The 21,105-nt window shown below is 49.2% G+C and overlaps 2 protein-coding genes across 4 annotated transcripts in view; one reads left to right on the top strand and one right to left on the bottom strand.

The window, feature by feature from the left end:
• Positions 1-7,644, top strand: part of Sh2d7 (SH2 domain containing 7) — a 10,664-nt gene extending 3,020 nt beyond the window's left edge. The window contains exons 3-6 of the mRNA XM_031345317.1: positions 1,665-1,830; positions 2,074-2,283; positions 3,539-4,225; positions 5,935-7,644. Coding sequence (XP_031201177.1) covers positions 1,665-1,830; positions 2,074-2,283; positions 3,539-4,225; positions 5,935-5,985 — 1,114 coding nt within the window. The 3' untranslated portion in view covers positions 5,986-7,644. The remainder of the gene's footprint in view (positions 1-1,664; positions 1,831-2,073; positions 2,284-3,538; positions 4,226-5,934) is intronic.
• Cib2 (calcium and integrin binding family member 2) overlaps positions 7,423-21,105 on the bottom strand; it is a 16,799-nt gene continuing 3,116 nt past the window's right edge. Inside the window, exons 2-7 of one of the 3 annotated variants that reach the window (XM_031345319.1) lie at positions 18,797-18,831; positions 16,273-16,375; positions 12,642-12,753; positions 11,178-11,325; positions 8,499-8,694; positions 7,423-8,106 (exon numbers count right to left, since the gene is read on the bottom strand). In XM_031345319.1, the coding sequence (XP_031201179.1) occupies positions 8,085-8,106; positions 8,499-8,694; positions 11,178-11,325; positions 12,642-12,753; positions 16,273-16,274 (480 nt within the window). In that variant the 5' untranslated portion in view covers positions 16,275-16,375; positions 18,797-18,831 and the 3' untranslated portion in view covers positions 7,423-8,084. Of the gene's footprint in view, positions 8,107-8,498; positions 8,695-11,177; positions 11,326-12,641; positions 12,754-16,272; positions 16,379-18,796; positions 18,832-21,105 lie in introns of those variants that run through there. The other 2 variants (XM_031345318.1, XM_031345320.1) reach the window with 2 other exon arrangements.

Here is a 21,105-nt window from a genome sequence, read left to right on the forward strand (position 1 = left end):
AGGATTAAAAAAATACTCCTTAGACACGCATAGCATTCACTATAAAGGACTGACAAATTTGGATGTGAACGAAGTCTGGCTGCGACATCTGTTATCCCACAGATGGCCAACATTCATTCAGCTGATCTAGCTGACTAAAGAAGCGCCTCCTTCTCTCACTGAAACATGTGCATCTCTCCTGAAGTTAGTTAAAGAGGACAACTTTCCCAGAATAGAAAAGGTCTGAAACCCTCAAACAGGCTTTTGTTTTGTTTTGTTTTTTGAGACAGGGTTTCTCTGTGTAGCCCTGGCTGTCCTGGAACTCACTCTGTAGACCAGGCTGGCCTCGAACTCAGAATGATAAATTTGATTTCCTTAAAATGAGAGCGAGAGAAAGAGAGAGAGAGAGGAGTGTGTGTGTGTGTGTGTGTGTGTGTGTGTGTGTCTGTGTGTGCGTGTGTGTGTGTGTGTGTGTGTGTGTGTGTGTGTTGCTCCACCTCGCCTCTGTTACTCTTTAGCATATTCTCGGTAAAAAGAAGTAAGTGCCTTCACCAAAAGACAGAACAACAGCCACATTTATAACTGCCTCAATAAGCATCAGATGAGACACGACACATAGCTTTTGAAAGAAAGAAGCTGAATCTACTTGGGCCTAAGTGAGTCTGAAAAATACGTTGAGTGAAGGAAGTGAGACACAAATGAGAATTTTTGCATAATTTTCATTTATTTGAAATTCCATAATGGAAGAAACAAGCTTATGGCAATAGGGTCAGAAAGAGGCCACCTGTGGGATACTGGCAGGGAGGGGCTAGGCAAGGTTTTATATCCTACTCTGCATGTGGTTACATGGGGCATTTTTATGTCTAGAAATTCATCTTGCTGTACACCCATGGTGTGTGTTCAGGGTTTAAATCATTCTTCCATAAGAAAGGACAGTGACAAGGAAGGGACTTTATAGGTTGGGAGAGGGTTCTGCTGTTCCAGAGGACGCGGATTGGTGAGGCTGAGTGATAAAGAAAGGTACAGGGTTGGGCCTTGTCTTTATTGGAAACTTTGATAATTTCCTCCTCATTGTTTGTGTGTGTGTGTGTGTGCTTATGGTTTTGTTTTTCTTTTATTTTGCCAAGCATGGCAATTCATACCTATAGGTCCAGCACTGGAGAAGCCGAGGCAGCAGGATCCACTTGATTGTTAGAGGCAGTCTGGGTTATAAAGCAAGATCTTTTCTAAAATATAAATGAGTAAATAGTTAAAGGATTTTAAAGTAAAAATAAATAATTAGATAGGGCTGGGGGCATGGCTCAGTGTTATAGCACTTGAACAACATGTAGGGGGGCGCCTAGGTTTGATCCCCAACACAGCAGAACACAACAAACATAAATTATTGCATTAGTAAGTAGATGAGCAAGATTTGGGGTACCTTTTAAGTTTTGAAGTTGATGAGGGTCTAAATTGATGCTAGTCCTAGCCCTGCACTCCCAAAGAACAAGATCAAGTTGTTCCCAGGACCCCAGACATCTGAAGTGCCTCCCCAGCTCCCCAAGAAACACCATAGACACAAGTGGGGAGAGCAGCCCTGGTCAGATGAGTCTGTACTGGAGAGATGACCCTCCAATACACAAGGGCAAAGCTGGCCCACTCGTAGCCAGCAGTCCAACCCAGACCACGTGTGCACTGTGTTACAGGGGTAGTGATCGCTGCCGCCATTTTGTCATCAACCAGCTGCGAAATCGACGTTACCTTGTCTCAGGAGACACCCTCAGTCACAGCACCCTGGATGAGCTCCTACGCTATTACCAGGCGGTGCAGCTTGAGCCTTTTGGGGAGACCCTTGCTGCTGCTTGCCCACGGGTAGGAACCCTTCCCTGTGAGGGTGAGGGTGGGAGGATGGGATGTCCAGCTTTGGGGTACCAATCACACATGGCACATGCTATCAAGGGAACAGAGAGGCATCGTGGCCCTCAGTCAAAAAAGAATCTTACCAAAGATCAGAAACCTGGTGGAATGTGTCCATGCCTTCTCTCCAGCCCCTGGCAAGCAGTTGAAGGCTGCCAATATATGACCACAAGCCTGTTCTATCTTCACTGCCTCCAGCTAGAGGAAAATGATCTCTACGATGCCATCAACACGGGCCTCCAGCAGACTAATCTAGGCCTGGAAATTCCAGCCATGGAATTTCCCAGCATGCTCCCTGACAAGGCCACCAGTCCCCGCCTTCCTGCAAAGCCCCAGGTCTCCTTTCTGCACACCAAGAAAGCCCTAGACATGAGTTCCCGGTCCGTCTCGGATGAGGAGAGAGCAGAGGTGAGGAGGAGTCTGCCCTACACAGGCTGATAGCTGCTAGGCTGGGATGTGGGAGTCATACTGAAGTCAAGTCCTTAGAAGCCACCAGAGCAGTATCCTCAGACATGTGGGTGAACGTCAGGCCCACGGTGTAAGAAGCCTAACCTAGAGTCAGCCTCCAGTGATCCACCAATGCTATGGCCTGCCCTGGTCAGCAAGCCTAGACTAGATTTTTCCATTTTCCCAGTGTGAAGCTTTGTGTGAGTCATGTACTCTCTCTGAGTCTATTAACCATTCCTGAGGTACCTTCAAGGGCTCAATGAGAATGTTGTAAGATACTGAGTACCATTTAGCAAACTGTAAAGTGGGGTGTCTTTATGATGGGATAGGCTCACAAAATGCCTTTAGACATAGACCATGGCATGCCAAGGACTTCTTAGACTCGGAAAAGAACCTAAAATCTTCAAGATTAGGCTCTTGTAGAAGAGCCTCTCCAGGCTCCTGAACCTCCCTCCCACGCTCACTGTGGTCCCATTAGCCTTACAGATCTTTCTTAAACTCACAAAGCTTTTAACTTGCTGTGTACTCTGCCTGACTGCTCTTCTTATCAGAGAATGATGTCGCTCGTATGCATACTGCATTTCATCTCTCCTCAAAAAGACCACCTGACCTACAGAACATGTCACCTTTGCCACCTGACCTGCCTGTTATTTTCTCTTCTCTGTTACCTGCTTTGCTCTCTACAGCACTGATCATGACCTGATAGGACATTCCTTGTGACACATTCATACAACATATACTACATCAAATCCTTGTATGTGCTGTAGCACAGCCCCATGGTGCTCGTTTCCAGGTTAGAATGCAAACTCAAGCTGGCCTCATGGCTTAGACTGCCTGCCATGTAGTTGGTATCAGTAAATATTTGTTGAAAGGTTCCATGAGTGATGGGCTTGGGAGTCAGTCACTCTGGAGGGGTACATAGCAGTGGGTGGGTGACTCATGGGGCCCTGGGGCAACGAGTGAACCATGCTGGGGACAGGAGAACCAGGCAGAATGAGTTTGGGTTAGCTGTTGAGCTAGTGGACCAGGGCCTTTGTTGTCAAGGCAAAGACTGTTCTTAAGTCAGAACCAGGAAATGTGATGGCTGTGAACCAACCCTTGCATATGACAGGCAAACTGAAGCAAAAGAGGGAAGCTCAATTTATAAAGATAGCTTAGAGGGTCTGAGGTCATGGTAGCAATGGGTGCTTTTTAAGGCATTTTCTGTCCCTCCCAGGTACCCACTAGAGTGCCCCCCATTCCCCAGAGGAGTCCCTCTCTTCTGGATGAGTATTCTGACGGCCCCAGTGACATCGTCTATGCAGACCTGAAGAAGATGAAACGGGCACAGCCAGGCCTGGGCACAGAGGTATGGGGCAAGCACAGGCCAGCTCCTGCTGGCAGCTTGGCTTGTTCGCCAGGCAAGGAGCCCTCAAGGAAACTCTCAGATGAAGATCAGAACAGGCCCAATAGCACAGGATCTGCCCCATCTGGGGTGAAGCCAGACCAAAGCTCTACAATGCCTTATACTTCCTTGGGATATTCCCTCCCCGAGAGTTCTGAGGCCCTAGGATCACAGGCTACTACTTGGAGGCAGGGGTTTCTGAAGCTGAGCCACGAGGCACAGTCCTCCTCTGAAGCCAGCTCTACAGATACCTACCGGCTTGTTGAGACATCAGGCCTACAACAAGAGGGTAGGGACAGACCAGACCAAAAAAGCAGTACTTATGAGCAGATTCCAACCTGCTGGTATGGCACTGCCAAGCTCCCATACCCTGGAGTTAGTTCTACATACAGCCAACTATCAGGGCCGATGGACTGTGGCTATGAGAAGATTTCAGGAACCTCACAGCGCCCAGAGCCAGGGAACACCTATGAGCAAATCCCAGCCACCAAGAACAAGGACACTGGAAAAGTGCACAAGGTGAGTTCCCTGGGAGGCGGGGAGGGGGACACATGCCTTTAATCCTAGCACCATGGTAGCAGAGCCAGAAGGGTTTCTGTGAGTCTGCGGCCAGTCTCAGGCTTATGTAGTGAGCTCTAGGACAGCCAGGACTATAGAGAGAGAATCTGCCTGTAGTCCTCAGGAGTGAGCAGCTTATGCTCAGAAGGGTCCAGAACTTTTCCCTCTGGTGATTTAAGGGTGGGAAAAGCAGCTGCTAGATTTCAGGATGAAATCACCTAAGAGCTTCCTACAGCAGGACACTTCCTGACACTGGAAGGCTGTCAGAACCCCTGGAAGCTGGAAAGGAGGCCCTTGGCCCTAGTCATGAATAAACACCTCTCTAGCTTCTGGCTTTGGCCAAGACATTTTCCCTGATTACTGTAGCTACCAAATTTAGCAAGACAAAATACAAAGACATCTAGATTTTAATTACATATAAACCAGAAGTTTTCATGTTATCTCAAACATTATGATGGGGGCTGGAGAGATGGCTCAGCAGTTAAGAGCACTAGCTATGCTTCCAGAGGACCTGGATTCAGTTCCTACCACCCACATGGCAGCTCACAACTATCTGTAACTTCAGCTCCAGGGGATTGAACACCCTCACCCAGACATAAGAGCCATACATGCAGGCAAAGCACATGAAATAAAAATAAATCATTTTTTAAAGTTTCAAAAAAAAAGAAAAACAAAACAAAACAAAAACAAAAACAAAATCACGATGGTTTCTTATTTTCCTAGAACTTAGATTTAACTGAGCAGCCTATATTTTTACTTGGCAACCCTACCCAGACTCTCTCTTCCTTGTCTGTAAGATGGGCTGATCATCTGGTTGTGCTTAGGGCAGTTGCCCAGGAAACAATGCACCACACACCCTCTTGACAAGACGCTGTCAGAGGTGGTGGCTCTTGGCTCTCAAGGCGACTATTTCTGAGGATTCATGATAGAGAAGAGAACATAGGGTGGGGGAAACACCAGAGTGAGGTAGTTGGCATGGGGCTGGACCTGGGTCCCCCTCCCTATCCCGTAGCTGCCTATCCCTTCTTGCATGCAATAGGAGTGGAAAGGCTCCTTCCTGTGGACACAGCCTCAAGTCTGGGGGAAACCTGAGACCTCCCCCTCCTGGCCTGAACAAGGATGCTCTGAGCTTCAAACCATCTCTTCCCCCAGGACAGAGCTGTGTCCTCCCCATCTTGTTCTCCTTTCCCCCATCCAGATCATTTTCTGAGGTGTCCCTCCTCTAAGATTCAGGCAGCGGACCTCAGAAGCCATGTGTGCACTTCTCCCAGACGTTCCCAGGTCTTCCCCTAACCCTGGTGGTCCTGTTTATAGTCCATCTTCTCCATCCTTTGCCACCAGGGCATAGCAAGGCCCCAGATGGGTAGGAGATAGTAGGGGGATCAGCACATACTTAGGAAGAGAGATAATGCTCTGCAGTATCTTCTACCTCCATCCCCACTACCCATCCTTAGGCAGTCAAAGGCAAATCCTCACCTTAAATCTGAAAGTGGAATTTGAGGCCCTGAGAGAAGCATGTGCGAGCCACGCTGGCATTTGGACTCTGGATTTTTTTTTCCCCTAGCTTGGGCTGACACCCCGGGCCTGAGCTAAGAGCTTCTGAGCCTGGGTCTCTGGTTTCCCTCTCTGCCGGAGATCCCAGCCTCTTAACATCTTTTCCCTCCTCCCAGCCTGACAAGTTCCGGAGGCTCTTCTTCACAGACAAGAAGCACAAGTTCTGAGGAAAGGCCTCAGAGGGTATCCACACTGCACCAGGGATTACTGGATACCCTCAGCTCACTTGAAGGTATGACTCAACCATCCACTGTGGAACCAGGCTCCAGGATGTAGCCTAGGTACTTATCTAAGAAGGCACAGGAGAGACCTTGCAGCAGCCTGCAGCTCCTGGATGTCTCTTCAATGCTGTCCATCCACACAATGAAGGAATAAGGCCAGCAAGAGTGGGGACTTACTGAAGGAAAGGCTGGATGAACATGGAGAGGCCTGGGCTGATTGACCAAGCTCGCCTCACACCTCAGATACTTAACAAGTATGTGGCAGGCCCCTTGCCAAGACAGACATTTTCCAGACTGGCTAAATGACATCATGCTATTACTTCTGAGCACAAAACCAGTTCCCTTCCTCATGGCCTTGCCGGGAGATCGGGAGATCGGGAGATTGGGGGAGACAGCCAGGAGCCACATCCCCCACACCTGCCCCAGAAACATTAGATCCAGAAGCTTGTGATGCAGCAGCCAAGGTCCAACCTCAGAAGCCACACGGTTCTAACCCAGCAGCAGGCTGGACTCCTGGGAACCACCCCAGCCCTTCCTGCCCCACTTCTCCATCGTTATCCTAGTTTCAGTATACACAGAAACCTATTTGCAGACATGGTGAGGGTCTGCACAGAGACCCCCTCAATCGGACTTAAGCTTGGAATGTACTGCTGGGCAGCATCTGAAGCCAGTCAGGGGACATCCAATGTCATGCTTACGTGAGCAGGTCACCCCTACCTGCCCTCCGTCTCCAGCCAATCCTGACCTTCGGAGCAACTCAGATTCCTTCTGTGCAACCCACCATGAACCTGGTGATGTTGCCTCCAGAGACTTTTGGGAGTCAGGCTTTGCCCTGTTGCCAGTTTGGACTAGGACATTCTTGCTCCAGCTGTTCCCTTTGCCAAGCTGGCTCTTCCGGGGATTGTCCCTGTCTGGTACTGCTCCCCTTCATCCATGTGTCCCCCAAATCCTTAGGGCGAGCAACTGGCCTGCTGTCTTCTCTCCACCCTGTCTCTACAAGCAGGAGGCAGAAACCAAGACCACTGTCCCCTCCCCATCTGCCTCCACCCAGGCCCTGGGCAGAACTGGGTCAGTGCACCCTGTGGGGAAAGCCACTCCTTGGTAGATATTTGGTTAATGCACTGTTCTCTCTGAACTCTACGCGTCCCTGTCAACTTAGGGTGGTGGTGAAAAGTTTAAGAGTAGCAGGAAAACCCCGAGCCTAAGAACAGAGCGATCTCTGTTGGCAGACAAATCTATTACTAGGGAAATGGAAACCATCCTCACCCAGCATCCTGAAGCCAACGTTAGCATCTGACACCGAGGGCAACACTTCGCCTAAGGCGTTAGGGACTGCCTGAAAGAATACCACGGAACACTCCTCATGCTGACAGACACGGAAAGTGCAGGACACAAAAGTGTTTTATTTCTAGGAGTTCACAAATCTGAGGTCAGCACACATCAGTGATACCAGGTCATCGGGGAGGTGGAGGTGGAGTGTTCAAGACACAGGGGCAGAGCCCTTTGGACCTAACTGCGTATACAGCTTCACATTGGGAAAGTATGGGGATGGAGATGGGTACAACCCAGTCTTGGCTTTGGTAAAAGATTGCATAGCTTGTTAAAACTCTAGGCTGTTTTTTGTTTTCTTTGTTTGTTTGTTTGTTTGTTGCACTTATCCCTGGGTGACTGGGGTGTCTGCCCAGCCTCACCCCTCCCGCTGGGATTTTCCACCTTCCTCTTCTAAGTGAGAAAAGGACTGGGCAAGGGGGTGGGTGAGAGGGCCCACAGGGGAACTGCAGGTCTTGAGGGGAGACCACTGGGACCCCAGGGAAGGGTCCTGCTCTTCACAACCCTGTTGAAGTTAGGTATTTTGTTTATTTTTTATTTTTTATTTTATTTTATTTTATTTTATTTTATTTTTTTGCTGAAAGGGCCACAGGAAATGTCCATGGGTGAGAACCCCAGAGGCCATAGCTCTTTTCCTGGAGCACTTGGAAACCATACCTGCACAGACAGCAGGCCAGAGGATGGAGCTCTAGGTCCCCACAGCCTTGGCAGTATCCTCAGATTCGGATGTGGAAGGTGCTGTCAAGAGAGAAATCACAGGGAGGGTGAGAGACTGTGGGGTGGAGCAGAGCTCTGTAGGGAAAGCTAACCTAACCCTGGTCATCTCCTTAAGGAAAGCTGCACAGAAATAATTTCAGGAGGCCTAGAAGGAGCTGCTGCCCAGTGTTCAGCCTCCCACACTGAAGGTCTAGGCCAGCCCTCCCTCCCTCCTTTCACAGAGAGTCTTGATTTCTCTCCTGATAGGAAGAATCATAAGAACCAGTCATGCATCTGGGAAGCCAGGGCTCAACCAGGTACTTCAGGCCTGCTTATATCATTGCCTAGGGAGAGCTCATGAGACCAAGCAGCCAGCTGTGACCCCCAATGTTCTGGCCTATCCCACCCAAGCCCAGATCCTGGGGTAACAGCACCTGAGAAAATCAGGGGCCTTGGCGATCATGTCCTCAAAGTCAGCAAAGCCCAGCTTGCCATCGCCATCCAGGTCAGCTTCTTCAATGACTTTGTCACACACAAGCACCACCTCATCCTCATCCAGCTCTGACTTGGTGAGCCGGGCCAGCGTCAGCTCTAAGTCTTCTTTACAGATGAAATTGTCAGTGTTGAAGTCTGGGAGGTTAGATGGGATGGAGGTGGTCAGAAGAGGGCGGAGTCCCTCCAGGGCCTTCGAGGACAGAGGTATCCTGTCTGCTATGACTCCTACCTCCCAGCCTACCACACCCATCTCTCTACCAGCCTCTGGACTCCCCAGAGTATCTCTGTGAACTCAGAGAACACTGGGGTCCTTGTCTCCACTGAAGGGAACCAACAAGGTCTATCTTAAACATCCACAGGACACAAATTAACATTTGAGGGACCCACAAATCCCCACAGTGAAGGTGTACATAGCCACAACCCAAGCAGTTCCAAATATGAACTCCCCGAGAGCCTCCCACTCAAGCCAAAGAGTCTTCCTGGTCCCACACTGGACTCCTAGAGCCAAAGAAGACAGGACCCAGAAGGGCCAGTGCCTGAGTCCAAGCCGGAGATCCAGTTAGAGGTGGAGCAGAGATTCTAATAGGTATTTAACTCTAAGACCCACATTTTCCTAATGGCACCTCGTCACCCCTGGTAGGCCTCCACACCCACACATAACTAATTAATACATATGTACATTGTATGTGGTCATCATGTACAACTTAATCTGTCAATTAAAAAAACATAAATCAAGAGATACAGGATCATCCTAGAGAGAGGCCAACACAGGAAAGGCCTTTGTGCACAGACTAGGAGCACTGTTGGGTCTCCTGGACAAAAGGCGCTCCCACTATACCCAGAGCATGACATGGTGGTCCTGTAGGCTGGGCCATGTTGCAGGCTCAGCATGATTGGCTCTACTCCCCCTCCCACTCTCTTAGCAACCCTGCTGACTCTGTGCACTTGTCTTCCCATGCCTCTGACGTCTTCCTGACAATGGTTTCCCATGCCTCTGACGCCTTCCTGACAATGGTTTCCCATGCCTCCGATGCCTTCCTGGCAAATACCTACCTTGGCCTTCAAGTCTCTCCAAGCATCATTTTCTAGACAGACTGTCCCTCTAACTGCCCACCAGGCTGGCATGAATGGTATTGACAAGGACCAGAGCCACTCTTGCTCATTTGCATAAAACACACCTGAACTCTGCAGGCAAAAAAGCTGGGCTGGAGAGGACAAGGACCTCCCAGAGGTCACAACCGTGGCCACGGTCAGACTTAGAGCAGAAGCTCCTCAGTGTAACCTGAGCTGCCCACCTCTGTGCCTGCCTGTGAGGGCCTCCACGGTGGGCATGATGAGGTGGGATTTATCTCTGCTCCCAAAGGGCCCGCAGAAGATTCCATGAGAAGACCTGCTATCTGGCTAGGGGGTTGGATAGATTCTTAGGCCAGTTTAACATTAAAAAGCTGCCGGGTGGTGGTGGCGCACGCCTTTAATCCCAGCACTTGGGAGGCAGAGGCAGGCAGATTTCTGAGTTTGAGGCCAGCCTGGTCTACAGAGTGAGTTCCAGGACAGCCAGGGCTACACAGAGAAACCCTGTCTCAAAAAAAAAAAAAAAAAAAAAAAAAACAAACAAACAAAAAAAAAAACAATAAAAAGCTGGGACCTCTGCATGCTCTGCACTTTCTTCTTGTAGGAAGACAACAGCCTTTCAGGGGCAGCACTGTGGGGTCCTAGGCTGAAGGATAATGCGTAAAGATTTTTGAAGCTACATTTATGGAGGGTGGACAGGCTCGGTCTGCTTTCTCATACGCAAACACCATGTGTTGCACTGTGTATCGAAACCAAAGTCCTTTGAAATAAACATGGTAGCACAAAACTATCAGACAGCCCTTGATGGGCCCACTGCTATTACATCCACCAACTTCTCCAGGCCGCGGGAAGGTTTGTAGTCCTTTTACATGGTCCAGTAAAAATTCAAGGCACAGGGAGCAAGCTGTGTGGTAATCTCCATTTAGCTATGGGAGAATTGGGTGTGCCCAGCGCATCAGCAGGCTGGAGAAATGGGATGACCCTATCTCTGGCTTCTGAGGGAGACTCTTCAGGATTTCCCTCTCTACCTGGCTCATCATTATGTCTCAAGAAATCCGACCCCTAGATTTAGCCTGACTTTTCTAGTTCACATATCAGAGTTTCCCAGTGATCTTTCTAGAACACAACTGCTCTTCCCAGCCTGCCCTTCCCTGTCTGAACCATGCAGTGTCCTGGTTTTGAGCACTGGGCCCAAACTCCTCACAGCCTAGGTCTCTCACAGATCCCTCCCATCACATCCCAAACCTTTCTTCTATTGGCAAACCTTGCTGCACACTCTGTTGGGATGCCTGTCCTGTTGTCCCAGGGGACTAATCTCTCCTGGTCCTCTAGTCCCTGACACCATATTCCTCACTTTATTCTCCCCCCCGCCCCAGAGTGGGTGAATCTCTCCTTCTTTCTAAAGATGTGTCTCAGGCATGTTTTGGGCCCTCGAGGCAGGCATTCCTCAAAGCCTTAGTGTACTCAGCAATAACTGGATGGTGCAATAGCTCACAGGGTGCTCCTTTTGGCATTGCAGTTCTGTCCCGCTGCCAGCCCCTTCTTACCATAGATCTTAAAGGCATAGTTCGCCTTGAGCTCCCGAGGCGCCGACTCACAGAGCACAGAGAACATGTCCACAAAGTCATTGAAGGTGAGGTTCCCCTCGCCGTCCTCAGAGAACGCCTCCACAATCCTCTCCTTAAAGGGATTCTCCTGAAGAAAAGCACGGCCATCATTTAGGTAGGAAGGCAAGGGACTCAGGCTAGTCTGAGGTCAGTCTACAACAGCCTGCATGTGTGGCCTCCACAGAGGCAATGACCACAGCTACTTAACGGCTATTGGAGGAGTTGCCAGGTTAGGTGTGTAAGGAGTTGATCTGGGACCTGGTTCAGCAAGCATGTTCTCATGCTACACAGGATTCATACATGAGTGCAGCAAGTTGAGAAGAGCCTGCATGCCAACTGTCTCATTTTTGAGAGGCACAATGAGAGGTTCCTTCCTCTACCTATTGGGCTGTGTCCCCAGCAAAAGAAGACAACCTCTCCAGGAAGCCTTCGGTCCAGGCTAATTCAGGCCAGACAAGTGGGGAATGGAAGTGAGGTCCCAAGATGGCAAGTATTCTGGACCAACACAAGCAGCAAGAGGTGGGTGTGATGCCTCCAGCCACATGCCTGTTTGTTCTCATTCCTATCACCCTCCTCTGCTCTTTCCTTCTGGTGATGCCAAAGTCTCCAGGACGCACATTCCTTCCATCATGGCTGCTCAGCCTGGATCAGCCCCAGGGACCCGGAGACAAAGACCCTGCAGTGCCTCACATTTTCCCTTGAAGACAGGCAGTGATTTCTAAGCCTGTGCTCGGCATCTCTCAGGACAGAGTCAAAATGTAGGCCCAAGGCAATGCTGTGTGGCGTTCTTACCCTACTGTAAGCCATACATCCCAGGGCTGCCAAGTCCCACTGCAATGTGGAATTGTGCCCAGTCCTTCTTACTGTGGGAGTAACCTTTCTATATCCCATGTTGAAGAACTCAAGAAACTTTCCATGTATAGGTGGCCTGAGGACTCACACAACAGCTTTACTGGGAGCTGGCTGGAACCTACCCCACATAGCCCAAATCCAAATGAACACTCTAAAAAGACTTCCAGGAAGTTTGAGTGTGTCATTAGAGATGACCTGGAATCTATGACCAGACAGGGGAAAGAAAGAAAAATTATCTAAAGGGACAAACCAAGGCTTGCTGAGTACATCCCAGGCTATTCCACATAGGGACATGCAGGTGGACACAGGCTACTGGCTGGGCAGCAGAGAGCTACAAATCTACAGGACACCTACCACGCCCCATATCCTTCCATAACTCATTTATGCAATGTGTATATTGGGAAACTGAGACACACAGAGCTTCAGTGGTCCATTCAGGGCAATATGTTCACAATGACTAGAGCCAGGTTGCAGTCTGGATCTGGGCCTCTACTCCCTGCCTGGACATGGATTCCCTGTGCTCCAATCCACCAGAAGCAGCCTCTCACCTACCCGGAGCTCCGGCATCTGAATGATGAGGCTCATGGGCACATGGACGATGGGACTCTTCCTGTAATCCATTGGGACGAGGTTGGGAGCCAGCTCATAGAACCGCGCATGAAGCCTTTGAGAAAAGCAGAGGAAAGGCACTAGAGGCTGCCAACCCTGAGCCCCAGTGACCCAGTACCACCCTGTCTAGGTCCTTAACCAGGATCTAGTGAGGGGCCAATAGGAGGTATCTGCTCTGTCCACAATGGGCATAGCCTGGAGGGAAAGCAGGTTCTGGCAAATCCCTGTGCTGATGACCCAACTTCCCAGGCCTTTCTTACTTCCTGAACACACACACATACACCATCACCATCACCCCCCATACTTCCTCCCTGTCCCCCATCTGGGTGACTGTCTCCCACAATCCTCTTTCTGTCTCTTTCACCCTCTCTCCCCTCCTCTTCCTCTCCCCTCACCCTGGCCTGATTTTGTTCCTCTCCGGGAACACATCTCCATCAAAGGACCTAAGGTCACAAGGGATAGAGCAGAAAGGAGAAACCCCCAAATCCTATTCTTCGTGTGAGAGAGAGTCAAAAGACACCAGGCCAGATAGAAGCTGGGACTCTCCGCAAGGGGACACTCAGATTTTCTGTTATTCCCTGCATTGAGGAATATTGTCCTTCTTTTTATAAAAGTCCTTGCAACAAAATTTATATTTTTCAGTTCATATGCTTTTTAGAGGAGGCAGGGGTTGACAGGGTCTCACCATGTAGCCAGGCCTTGCAAACCTCTTGCTTGGGCAGCCTGAAGCCTCCCCAGGCTGAATTTGCCACAGTTGGCTAATTCACTCTCTTTTAACAGATCTAGTGTGTTTCTGATTGCATTTTGGACTAGACCTGAACATCTTCCCTCCCTCTGTGCTAGGGGTGATGCTGCATACCTCTGGACATTAGCATGTGCCCCCAAAGTTGTAGGGGTTGCTCCGGCAGGAGCTTCAAGCCAGGCTGAGGTTGGAAATGCACCTAAACCACTCACTAGCTAGTGGGGTGACCTTGGGTAAATATGAGTAACCGCAGAGAACAATTTTCAGCCAGAAATTGGAACCCATCTATCATTCTCCACACTTGCATGGGTTAAATAGGACAGTGTTTGTAAAACTCTCTGGTAGGCTGAGGCTCAGTCAGGAAAGTCAGGGAAGGACCTGAGTTCAATCCCCAGAACCCATGTTTAGAAAGAAAGAAAGAAGGAAAGAAAGAAAGAAAGAAAGAAAGAAAGAAAGAAAGAAAGAAAGAAAGAAAGAAGGAAAGAAAGAAAGAAAGAGAGGAAAGAAGGGAGGGAGGGAGGAAGGAAGAAAGGAAGGAAGGAAGGAAGGAAGAAGCCAGGCACATATAGCCTTAGGTTTTCTGTTTTAAAAAAATCTTAAGATTTTGTTTATTTAATTTTTTAAAGATTATTTTATTTTCCCTGTATGAGTGTTTTGCCTTCATTTGTGTGTGTGCACCACATACACACTTAGGGATAGTTGTGAGCCACTGTCGGAGTACTGGAAACTGAACCTGGGTCTGCCATCAGAACAGCCAGTGCTCTGAACCTCTGAGGCATCTCTCCATCCTTGGCATATATACTTTTAACCCCAGCTCTAGGGAGTAGGAGACAGGCAGATCCCGAGGACTAGCCGGCCTTGCATACTTGGTAAGGTCCAGGTCATTGAGAAACTCTCTCAAAACAAAGAGGGAGTTGCTTGAACAATATCTGAGGTTGTTTTCTGGCCTCCGCATGCATACACATACTGATGTGTCCACACATACATGTGTACCCATGCAGCAAGGGTGGTGGAGTGCACACCTTTACTCCTAGCACTCAGGAGGCAGAGGCAAGTGAATCTTTGAGTTTGAGGCTAGCCTGGTCTATGGAGTGAGTTCCAGGACAGTCAGGGCTATACAAAGAAACCTTGCCTCAGAAAGAAACAAACAAACAAATAAAACAAACAAAACATGTGCACCCATGCACACACATGCATACATAAGTACAGATATAAACATAAACTACCTGGCATCAACTGTTGTTATTTCTACACTCCTATGTGCCTACCAGCCTGTCAACAATGCCCCAGAAGAGGTGGGCATGAGATCAGGATATGGGTGCTCCCCAAGAGTGAGGAGCCAGGTTCTGCTCTGGTATATTGTTCTAAAACAACAACTAGGGCCTAGAGGGGACTCTGGTTAAGAGCATGTGCTCTTCCATAGGATCTGAGTTACCGTCCCAGCACTCACATAAAGCAGCTGATAAAACTATGACTCCAGCCCCAGGGGATCTGACACCTCTGACCTCTCAGACATACACACTTGCATTGCATGTACACATAACACATAAATAGACAGACAGACAGACAGATGGACGGACGGATGGATGGGGTGGAGCGAAGGTCTGCCAGGTGATAGCGTTTGTTGTTCTTGCTGAGGACCAGGGTTCAGTTCTCAGCACCCACACTATGGCTCATAACCACCTGTGACTCTAGCTCTAGGGGATCTGACATCCTCTTTTGATCCCCTCTGCTGATGTCTGGAGGCACCAGGCATGTATGTGGTACATATGCATATGTGCGGGAAAAAAAAACACTCAATGCATATAAGATAAAAGAAATAGATCTTTAAAAACATTAAAATTTTAAAAAGTAAAATAATTAGAATGATGCTGGAAATTTTTAAGGAACTCCACAAAGAATCTGAAAAGCCAAATCACTGTGGGAGGAAAATCATCTAAGGAAAGAAAGAAAGAGACAGAGAGACAGAGAAAGTGAGAGAGAAGGGGAGAGGAGAGAAAGAGAGGGAGGGAAAGAGGAAGAGAGAGGGAGGGAGGGAGGGAGGAAGGAAGGAGGGAAGGAAGGAAGGAAGGAAGAATCTACATCTCTGCCACTTCTTCCCTCAATAAAGAGCAGTGGGTTTTAAAAAGATGTCTACACCTGTGTCCTGTCATAACGCTGAGAACCAGAAATAAAAACTGTGTGGCTCTAGCTACATGAAAGCAGATGTGAAATCCCCACTGGTGGTTTTCGAAATTCACAGAGCCCTTCCCACCACTAAGAAGGCTGAAGGAGGAGGAGGAGGAGTCCAAGTTCAAAGCCAACCTGAGCTATACAGGGTGACCCCGTCTCAAAAACAAAACACCAACTAACGAACTAACACCCAACAAAACCCAACTCCAAAACCCCCAAACCAAAAATCAATAAATAATAAATAAACAGGCAAAGAGAGAAAGGGGAGACTGGTAAAGAGAGGGAAAGGGGGAGACAAAGCCAAGCTCTCATCCCAGAGCCCGAAGAATGAAACAGAGGTACTGCAAAGGTTGGAAACCAGTCAACTCTATAGCAAGGTCTTGTCTTAACCACCTGCCACCCATGCGCCCCACCATATGAAAACACAGACAGACAGACAAGACACTGGCACCATCCTGAGACGAGTCAAACTCAAGTATTAGTGAGATGTAGCCTATGATATTCAGTGTTTGGAATCATTAGGAGAAAGATAAATTCTTCTGAAAAGTCATAAATGGATAGCCCACATGAATGCCTGGCTCTCACATGCTTTTTTTTTTAAACATATATTACATTTTTAGAAATCTATTTGCCAATATTTACACACAGAAAGACATTTACATGGTACATTTGTTTGGTGATCTTGCTGGGGCTGGGAGCAGTTATTTCTGCAGGAATGATCCAGGGATTGGCCCACTTCCTTTACTCATGGTGCAGGTTGGCCCTGCAAGCAGTTAAGTTTCAGACACCTCATGTACAACAAAAATAAATAAAAAGTAATTAAAATAGATTACATACATTTTTTAAAAGGTTAAGAAAATAAATAATAAAGTCATCACTTAGCAGATTCCTCAGGGTGTCAACTGGACACGCTTGTCTTTGGCTCGAGGGGACAGGATTCCTATCCACTTGCTCAGGAACCAAGTGTCACTGAGGACAAGGGAGCTGAATGACTAAGCCCTTACCTACAGGAAACATGGAAGCTGACAGAGGTGTGAGGGTGGGCAGTGTCTTAGTTAGGGCTTTACTGCTGTGAGACACCATGACTGAAGCAACTCTAATAAGGACAACATTTAATTGGGGCTGGCTTACAGGTTCAGTCCATTATCATCAAGGTGGGAACATGGCAGCATCTAGGCAGGCATGGGGTAAGAGGAGCTGAGAGTTCTACATCTTCATCTGAAGGCTGCTAGTGGAAGACTGGCTTCCAGACAGCTAGGACGAGGGTCTTATAGGCCACACCCACAGTGACACACCTATTCCAACAGGGCCACACCTTCTAATAGTGCCACTCCCTAGGGCAAGCATATACAAACCATCACAGGAGGGTAGGCTGCCCACTCACCTCTGTGCTGGGATGTAAGAGCTGTGCCTAGAGAGTACTGGGATTACAGAGCTTGTAGGGAGGGGAAGCAGTTGAGCAGAGGATCATGGTTCTCTGTGATCCGAACCACACTGACAGAAGAACCTCCGGCTCAAGTTTCCTCCCTGCCATCTGGTCAGTACTCAGGGTGCAGCTTACCAAAGAAACAAGCAGCTGGCAGGTAGGGAAGGAGAGGGGCAGACCGATAGAAGCAGGGTCTGGCTAGGATGGTTCTACCACTGACCTGCTGGACATTGTTGGGTTGTCTTTGCTCCTTACCATCTCTGGACCTCACTGAGATGTGAACAGTGGAGAGGGCCTGGCCTGACAGGGCTGCAAGGGTCAATGATGTGGGCCTCTGCTGGGAGCGACACCCAGAAACAAGACAAGAATCTGCTCAGGCAGCCTATCTAGATACCTGGGAGGTCCCTTCATCCATGAGTACACCTGACGCTTGTTCTTCCTCTAGTGTGGAAATAAAAATGCCAGGGCTGTCGAGACCCAGTTACCTTTGCCTAAAGTGCCCTTCATTTTCCAGAGACACCCCCAAAGTCCTGTCAGATCACCCCAACTCTTGGCCTCGTCTTGAGCCATTCTTTCCTAAGGGTAACCTTGCCGATCTCAATAGAGATTGGTACGTGGCAGTGTTGGGTGGGGGCAGGCAAAAAGGAGGCACAGGACTGTGACTTTATCTCTGCACTTTGCCAGCCTGGAACAGCCTCCTGTGTCCAGTCCTTCCCATCCCTTATGGTGGCCAACAGGCACCATGCCCAGGTGCTAGGCATTGGTAGAATTCTGTCCCAGAGGGAGCTAGTTACTGAGCCTATGAATCTACAGACTGGCTTTAAGAGCATTTTAAGGGCTGGGGTAGCAAGGAATTGGATCAGAATAGAAACATCGTGAGCCTCAGAGCACAAGCAGCCCAGAATCCTCATGTACAAAGCTGGAGCTAAGGGGCTGGAAAGCACACCTCAATAAAGGACTCCTATGGAATTCCTACTGAAAAGAGGACTTGTCCCAAGAACTCCGGAAGGTCAGAGTCAGCACCGGAAATCCTTACTGAGGACACGTTCAGGATAGTTCCAACAGTCAGGGACCGCACCTTTGACTACTGCCTTTTGATAGTGGAACCAGAGCCCCAGAAAGTGAAGCTCCAGGGGGCCAAACCTCGCTGAGACCATAGAGCTCCAGGCCTGTGGATGTAGGAGAAGAGCTCAGGCCTGAGACCCAGTCTTAGGGGCTCTGACCCCTTAAGAGGTGAAAATAAGGTAGCCTTTGTCCACCGACAAGGTATAATGGTAGGCTGGAAGAGGAGCACTGTCCACACAGAGTGGTCAGGGGAGTGAAAAAAATCGCCAGCACAACTCTCTGGGGAGGCTGCACCAGGCTGTAGCCCCAGCCTGAGCATCGATCTCCAGGGAAACTGATCCCGAGACTTTGCTGGCTTTTAGTGACACCGGATAGCCTAGGTAGAAGGGGCCAGCAATGGCTGCAGGGTTCCTAGCATCCTGTAATAGCTGCTCACTGGTCTGAGACGGGCAACACTGCAGTCTCTCCTGTTCAAGACCTCCGCCTTAGGTCACAAGGAGAGGGGATGTTCTGGAGCCCTTGTAAACAGCTCGGGTGTGGTGGGCATGCCTTTGGCTTTTGGACATCCCAGGAGTGACAGACATTGAAGCCAGAGGATTATTAGAGTCCCTAGCTTAAAAGATGGGGGTCCCCAAAGAGCCCACTCCTACCACAGCCCTAGCCCCAGAGAGATAGACAAGAAGCCATACTTACTTGAGGATGTCCTTCTTATTGAAGAAAGTGCAGTCCTGTGGAGAGAATACACAAATGGTGTTCTCTGAGAACCCTTACAGCTATGGGGCCCCACCCAACAGCCCTGGACCCAAAGCAGCAAAGTACTTCCTGTTCCTCCCACTCCTCTTCAGAGGGGACAGCCAATTCTACGTCCAGAAGATGCTTCCAGAAACTTTTGACCCACGGCCCCTGCCAACTGGGCCCAGGACAGTGATGTAAAGGTGGGGTGGAGCTGGGTGGCACTCTTGGGGATACTCAGCAAAGAGGAACATAAGTGGCCGCAGTAGGTTTGAAGGCCAGAGGGATACACTGTGGGAGAGCAGGGGTTGGCTAATAGACAACTTTTGAGACCACTGTAGAGAGGATCAACAGGGTGCCTTGAGGCACTGAGAGCACTGCATCATGTGGGTAGGTGCTGCAGACCGGGGACATTCTGAGTATCCATGGGCCACAGTCCTGAGTTTGGGAACCTATGGTTCCAGGCATATTATCTATAGTCTTAGGCTTCAAGAACAAGGGATATCACACTGAGGAGGCAGAAGAAAGAGGGAGGGCCTGCAGTATGGGGGCAGAACCCAGGAAAGGGAAGTGGACAGGTAACATCTAGACTCTTTAAGGACCTTCTAGCTGGCTGAGGTACATCTGTCCATAGCTTAGAGTCTTAGATAATGGTGACTATGTCAGATGGAGGAGAGAGGACGTGAACGTGGGCCAGCAGGACTTAAAATGTCCACCAATGCAGGGCTTTTCCATTTATTTCCTGCTGTCTAGTTCGTCTGCCACTGCCCACTACTGTAGCATGAAGGAAGAAAGCCTTAGACTCTGCAGAGCCCAGAGCCCACAGGGCCTCCTGGGGCCTTATGCTAAGCAGAACTGCTCTGATGAGGGGGCGTATGGACACAGCCCAGGGTGCACCAACAGCCAGGCTGGCCCTGGAAGACCTGGAGCTGCTAGACACCAGGCTAGCAGGATTGCACATTGAGATGGGCCAAAGAGGATGTCCACAGTATGTACACAATAGCTAGGGTTTTTCCTTGCTACCTCTGTGTAGGCAAAGAGGAAGATGGATGCAATTCCCAGGTTCCCGTGGAGCCTAGCAAGTCTGTCTTTCCAAGCTACTTGCTGTCTACTGGGAGAGAGATGAAGGACTCCGTGCAGCTGTGGCCATCTCGGAAACTCAGGGGCTTTTCCTGGAGGACTCCACTTTGCTTTGGCAATGTCTCCTCTGTAGTAATCAGGAAAAGCTCAGGCTGGGGAGCAGCAGCCCCATCCCGACCCAACACAGACAGAAAACTCCCTGTCTGAGAGGGCTGAGTCAGGTAGGCTGCGGGCATATGGGCCCTCAGCTGTTCTCAGAGACCAAGAGCAGGCAGCAAAGGCAGGCTGACAGAGCTTCCCAGAACACTCTCCCTATCTAGAGAGCTAGCCTACCATCTGAAGAAACCAAGTGGAAAGGGCCAGGGCTCTGCTAACTAACCTGGAAGCACTGTCACAGAACTGGAATAGGGGAAAGGGAGCCCTGGCTCGTCTCTGTGTTCCTCCTACGTATACCCAGAGTATAGTCCTTTTTACATATACCCAGAGTACAGTTCCTCCTACATCTACCCAGAGTATAGTTCCTTCTACATATACCCAGAGTTCCTTCTACCTACATAGACCCCTCAAGAGTCCTGCTTGCAAAAGTAGTTTTCCCATATATCCTGGCCACCTTGGCACAACTAGACTCACCTTCTGGACACTGTTCTTTAAGGAATAGTGCCCAAGCCATGGCAGCAGCCTCCTGAGAATATGGTAAAAATGTAGACTCTAAAACTCTAGGTAGGAAGCTGTACTTTTAAAAGCACCTCTCCCCCATGTGCCAATTCCTACTAGCAAGAGAACATCCCCAGGGCAGTGCCACCTTTAGAGCAGTTTAAAATACCTGGACTTTGTCACCCCTCAGACCAGTGACATGTGACGTCCTTGTGTCCTCCCAGGCATCAGTGGCCTTTAGAGCCACTCAATCCTTCTAAACAGGCCTGTAATCCCAAATATTGAGAAGTCTAAGGAAGAAGGGTCACAAGTTCAAGACCTGCCTCAACTACTTAGTGAGATACTGTCTAAAAATATTAAAAGTGAGCAGAAGACTAGGCATGGAGAGATGCGTCAATGGTAATAGAGTGCTTAGCATATAGAAAGCTTTAGGCTCGGCAGTGGTGGTGCACGCCTTTAATCCCAGCACTTGGGAGGCAGAGGCAGGTGTATTTCTGAGTTCCAGGACAGCCTGGTCTACAGAGTGAATTCCAGGA

The sequence above is a fragment of the Mastomys coucha genome, unplaced genomic scaffold, assembly GCF_008632895.1.
Source record: "Mastomys coucha isolate ucsf_1 unplaced genomic scaffold, UCSF_Mcou_1 pScaffold23, whole genome shotgun sequence".
Classification (NCBI taxonomy): domain Eukaryota; kingdom Metazoa; phylum Chordata; class Mammalia; order Rodentia; family Muridae; genus Mastomys; species Mastomys coucha.